Here is a 6000-nt window from a genome sequence, read left to right as displayed (position 1 = left end):
ACAATTTGATTTGTTTAGAGTTTCCCAAACTATGGAAGCTCATTTAAAGGATTACGTATCATTGATTTGACTTGCTTTTTCTAAGTCTTAGAATCTAAGAAATTGAACATACTATTTCTGCTCATGTGTACATAGGATTTGGTTTGCTAACAATCAGTTAGTAAATTAAAAAAAAAAACACTATTTATATTCCAGTTATATGATTTAAATTCTAGCTTTAATAATGCTTTGCCTCATTTGTTTAAAAAAAAAAGTGTTAATTGAGCTTTGTTCAACTGATATGATGTGAGGTTCTTTGAATAAAAAATACCAGAATTGACACTACTGGAGAAGCACAAAACTAAAACAAACAGTTGCCTGAATCCTTCCTTTTGATTTTGTTAGTAATGTGTATGGCCTTAGATATTTGTTTCTCACTCATATTTATGTATGCACTGAGCCATAATCAATGCTGTCCCAATGCAGATGAAATATAATTTTTTAAAATACAATACCGAAACACTGTGATGCAGCTATGGTTTCAGGGGATTTTTTTTTCTGGGCCGGGTCACATGTCTTGTGGAATCTTAGCTCCCCAACCAGGGATCGAATCCAGGTCCCCTGCAGTGGAAGTGTGGAGTCCTAACCACTGAACCACCAGGGAATTCTGTGTTGTTGTTACTTGTTCATTTGTTTTTGCAGCTATGTAAGTATCAATAACCTCAGATATGCAGATGACACCACTCTTATGGTAGAAAGTGAAGAGGAACTAAAAAGCCTCTTGATGAAAGTGAAAGAGGAGAGTCAAAAAGTTGGCTTAAAGCTCAACATTCAGAAAACTAAGATCATGGCATCTGGTCCCATCACTTCATGGGAAATAGATGGGGAAACAGTGGAAACAGTGTCAGACTTTATTTTTTTGGGCTCCAAAATCACTGCAGATGGTGATTGCAACCATGAAATTAAAAGCTGCTTACTGCTTGGAAGGAAAGTTATGACCAACCTAGACAGCATATTAAAAAGCAGAGACATTACTTTGCCAACAAAGGTTCGTCTAGTCAAGGCTATGGTTTTTCCAGCAGTCGTGTATGGATGTGAGAGTTGGACTGTGAACAAAGCTGAGCGCCGAAGAATTGATGCTTTTGAACTGTGGTGCTGGAGAAGACTCTTGAGAGTCCCTTGGACTGCAAGGAGATCCAACCAGTCCATTCTAAAGGAGATCAGTCCTGGGTGTTCTTTGGAAGGAATGATGCTAAAGCTGAAACTCCAGTACTTTGGCCACCTCATGTGAAGAGTTGACTCATTGGAAAAGACTCTGATGCTGGGAGGGATTGGGGGCAGGAGGAGAAGGGGACGACAGCGGATGAGATGGCTGGATGGCATCACTGACTCGATGGACGTGAGTTTGAGTGAACTCCAGGAGTTGGTGATGGACAGGGAAGCCTGGCGTGCTGCAGTTCATGGGGTTGCAAAGAGTCGGACATGACTGAGCGACTGAACTGAACTGAACTGAAGTTCAAAATTATTACTAGCATGGAGTTTTTTCTCCATTTCACCACAACTTCTTTGAATTTTATCATCACTGAAACCTCCAAACTCAAATTCCAGCATTTTACTCTCTGAATAATATTCACTCCTTCTGTAACTTTCAAACTTCAGTAGCATGTCACTACATTTCTGGCTTTTGATGTCATTTTCCCTTTCTCTCAAAATGCTGCAGGGCTATTGGCTTCATTTTACTTCCTAGAATACTCCAAGTCTCATTCTGCCTCAGGGCCTTTGCATTTGCTACAACCACTTCCTAGTCTGCTCTTACTCTCCTATTTTTCAACTTTGGCCCCTTCTCATCCAACTCTAGCACCAATGCCATGTGCTTAGAAATAACTTTTCTTACCCCCTTCTCTATGTCTTTCCCTCCCTGTTATTCTGGAAGACTGCACTTTATTTGTTGGTGGCAATTATTAATTTCCAAGTATAGGTTTTTAAATTATAAAAAAATATATTTGAAAATTGTAAAAAATTTATTTTTATATAATTTGCTATTACTTGCTTGTTTCTCTGTCTTCCCACAAGACTGTGAGCTTCATGAAGAAGAGAAACTTCACTCTTGTCGATTAATGTGTATGTAGCAAGGAGCATCATGCCTAGTACACCCTAAGATCTCCAGTGAAAGTGAACTCGCTCAGTCGTATCCGACTCTTTGCGACCCCATGGACTATAGCCCACCAGGTTCCTCTGTCCATGGGATTTCCTAGGCAAGAGTACTGGATTGGGTTGCCATTTCCTTCTCCAGGGGGTTTTCCCGACCCAGGGATCGAACCCGCGTCTCCGGCATTGTCGGCAGATGCTTTACCATATGAGCCACCAGGGAATCCCAGGATCTCAAGAGCTATTTGAATAAACAATGTGAGAATTATTTACCCAATGTCTTTCAGTGATAATTTTTCCAAAACATCTCACTCTACATTTTACCTTTACCAAAACAAAAGTTGTTCAAATCATGCATATCATGAATATGGTCTCGAAAATTCTGAAGAAAATTCTGTGGTAGGGAAGTATATAACTTAAAATATGCATATTATGGAAAACACACAGAATATTCTAATCTATAGATAATAAAGTATATATGTATATGCCCATCCATATATGCATATATGGATACATAACTATATGTATTTATACATATATGAATCTTCGTGTATATATAAGGATGGGGGAAGTGTTGGGTGAGAAAAACTCAGGGCTGGGGAGGTGGTAAGATAAGATAGTAGATAATGAAAATGATCCCTAGGAATTTTTTTCTGTTGCAAGGAAAACTGCTTAAAAATGTATCAAGAATTTTAGTCTACTCTCTTCATTAGATGACTTCTTAAGGATGTTTTCCTAATTATAATCACGTCATTGAAATGTGCTCTCATCAGGTAACTACTGATGAGATTACAAAATAAAACATTCACTCTCAAAAAATGTCCCGATTTAAACAATAAATTATATGGTCACCCTAGCTATAGGGTGTTCTTCTAAGAATGTTACCTATAAAACGCCAAACGGGAAGAAATACCAGACAGTGGGGAGAGGCGGGGGGTGGGGCGGAGGGCGGCTGTTGGGGAGGGTTTATCGAACACAGGCACTTGCTCGCTGCTTTCTTCACTCGATTTCTTTAAACCCTGTACTACCCTTGGCTCACCAGAAATTTCTCTGGCAAAGAATTTTATACTGAATGTGTTCAATTAACACATGTATGCGGTATTTGACATATTTCCATATTTGCTGACATTTGTGGCTTTACATTTGCAATCAATCATACTGTAGCGTTCATTTAACCTTCATCCTTTTTTTTAAGTTTTCGACTTCGTTTTTATTTAAAAGCCCAGTTGCAACCACCAAATACCTGACTCAGCTCACTACTAGACACAGAGCATCAAATTTCCCAGCCCACTTAATTTGAAAGCCTGCCAAGATAGGTGAAAGACCTTATAAATATGTAAAACAGGAAGTTCAAATTACAGTCAAGTAAATCTCTAGTGATTGATGTTCTTTTCAAAACAATTAAAAAAAAAAAAACTAATAAAAAGCAGCACATTTTAAAGATATCCCCCCATCCAAGGCTTCACCCGAGTTCAGCCTGGACAATGTACTTTTAGTACTGTATTTATTTTGGATTTTTACCACTTCCTGGAGGCCTGGAGGAGCCACAGTGGGAGGATCCAAAAAAACTCAGTACCACAGCCATTTTGTTTGTAAGGCAGGCTGGTAGGATTCTATCAGTCAGCAAAGGTTTCTGAAACAATTTTTTAAGAAGGAGAAAAAAGTACTCATGCCTATTGTTTGTAACGTAGCCGCTAAAATCATTATGTTATTTGTATTTTCTGCACAAGAGGAAGTAGTAGTGCTAACCCATTCTAATTTTTTTTTTTCAAGGAGTGAAAGCTCCCTGACCTGGAGACGACGTGAATTCGGTGCAAGGCTTCTCTAGGTACCTTTGGGATGTTCAATTTAAAAAAATGTTTTGATGGGGATCATTTTTCACTGGCCACGCTGGTATCCAAAGGAGACCACGACGTTGGTGAATGACAAGCTGCTTAAGAAAAGCGTGCTCGTCCTTAAAAAAAAAATTGCAAGAAATAAAGAATGTGGCTGGAGACATCAAAGGGGGCATTTTCTCGAGCTAGCGCGGGCAGTCGTGGGCGCTATTGTTTTGCAGTGTCACTTGGTAGCGAGCTTCAGACTTTGTCGTTTGGGTGGCTGTGTTTTTAAAAGCCCAGTGTAAAATGGCACTCACACTGCATTTTTTTCCGAGCTGCAGGAGGCGGGGGGAGCGGGGGATAGTGCAGACTGTAGGGACGCTGGCCGCCCAGCCAATCAGAGCCCGCCTGCTTGCCATCGCAAAGTTGTTAACCCCAGAGTCTTCTGGCTGCCGCTGCCTCCTCTGCTTTTAATCTTCGTGGATATTTCTCCGATTTTTTTCCCAAACGCCCACAGATCCTGGGGAAGCCACCCCATGCAGCCACCGATAATGGAAGAAAGTCTGACTTTTTCTTTACCAGATATTTTAAAGATGTTGGAAGATCCATACGCTGCCTGGAGGCTGTTGTTTCTAGGGACACAAGTATCCAGCCTATATTGTTACAATTCTTTTTCCAGAACTGGCTTCTTCTTTGCCTCCACTAATGGTAAGTTTGTCATTTTACAACATTTATGCCATTACATCTTTGACTGAGCCGCCAGCTAAAAAAGGATTTTCATTGTGTTTCTTCTCACAAAACCAGTCTTGGTGTTTTTCTTTAGCTTTGATCTCTGCACATTTCCACCTAATCTTATCTGGTTAATTTTTACCAAAAGAAAAAAAAAATTTTTTTTAACCTCATGATTAAAGCAAAATATTTATAAATTATACTTTAATTACAATGAGCTAAAGGGAACTCAGCTATCTCAAGATGGACTTGTTTTGTGCCAGCAATGTTGGTAATGCCAAATATGTGCATATCCTCTTTATAAAAATTATGTATTACCTAATTTGTCCAGGACTAAATGATCAGCAGGCAAACTATAGATGTAGTTTGGTTTGGTGTGAAATGGGCCTATTGTAGTTTTCTTGATGGATTGCTTAGATACAAACTACAGAAAAGCTGCCCTTGGTATAATGAAGGTGGAGATTGACATAACCGGGTTTATATTAAGTTATGGCTGTTACTAAATAGTGGATCTTTTATTTGCTGATCAGATCTAAACTTGTATTCCATGTTAGTAGTTCCCTGAGGCTCCTCATTAGATAATCTTTGCAGATCTAGCTTGTTTTTCTCCAGAAAGGTACATTTGGGAGACATTTTGTAATTTTTGGCATTTTTCTAGTTTTTTTTTTTTTCTATTTGCACACGGTGGGAGATCTTTTTTGTTTTGCATTGATCTGTGTTGGTGGCGCTGTAGCTCTCCTCAACAATTTATGTCAGTTTCACTAAAAGAAAAAAGGAGGAAAAAAAAAAAAAGAGGTGGGGCAACATTTGATCTATTATCTTCTCTCTTTATTTCCTTAAAGAAAGTTTGATTTGGTCGAAGGGAATTATTCAGTTGTATTGTTTTACTGTTTTCTGTGAACTGTGAACTATGGGTGAGAAGAGACACGTCGTCATAACCCGTCAGGGAGCAGCAGGCCAAGCGTGCAGTTTGCAGTTGTGTATTATCTGATCTGATCATCTCTAGATCACAGTTTTTTTCAGTAATAAGCTGTCTGTTTATCTTTTCTTTCCTCAGGAACATTTTGTATTTTTCTTCTATTACAATATCATCCATCCAACATCTTTAATTTAACAAAATGTTTTGAGTTTTAGTTCACTGAATGTTGTAAAAGTTGAATTTCATTTTGAACCTAGGGATTTCTTAAATAACTATTCTAAGTTTCTCCTGGGGATTTTCTAGGAGTTTGACGTATAATAATGCTTACATTGTTGTTTGTTTTATTTTGAAGTGATACTTCAGTTGAATTTATGTATATCCTTGAGCAAATATTTTAGATTGAGATAA

The 6000-nt window shown here is 38.5% G+C and overlaps 1 protein-coding gene across 5 annotated transcripts in view; it reads left to right on the top strand.

Annotated features, from left to right (window-relative positions):
- Positions 1–3694: 3694 nt before the first annotated feature.
- The window catches only part of EPC1 (enhancer of polycomb 1), a 97761-nt gene continuing 95455 nt past the window's right edge, over positions 3695–6000 (top strand). For 2 of the 5 annotated variants that reach the window (XM_086334111.1, XM_086334108.1), the window contains exons 1-3: positions 3695–3790; positions 3901–3955; positions 4527–4652. In XM_086334111.1, coding sequence (XP_086190237.1) covers positions 4650–4652 — 3 coding nt within the window. In that variant the 5' untranslated portion in view covers positions 3695–3790; positions 3901–3955; positions 4527–4649. Of the gene's footprint in view, positions 3956–4337; positions 4653–6000 lie in introns of those variants that run through there. The other 3 variants (XR_015139557.1, XM_086334110.1, XM_086334109.1) reach the window with 2 other exon arrangements.

The sequence above is a fragment of the Bos grunniens genome, chromosome 13 (genome assembly GCF_055505025.1).
Source record: "Bos grunniens cultivar Pamir isolate PY7600 chromosome 13, Bosgru_T2T1.0, whole genome shotgun sequence".
NCBI classification, from domain to species: domain Eukaryota; kingdom Metazoa; phylum Chordata; class Mammalia; order Artiodactyla; family Bovidae; genus Bos; species Bos grunniens.
Note: the sequence above shows the minus strand (reverse complement) of the source record. Positions and strands in the feature narration are given on the sequence as shown.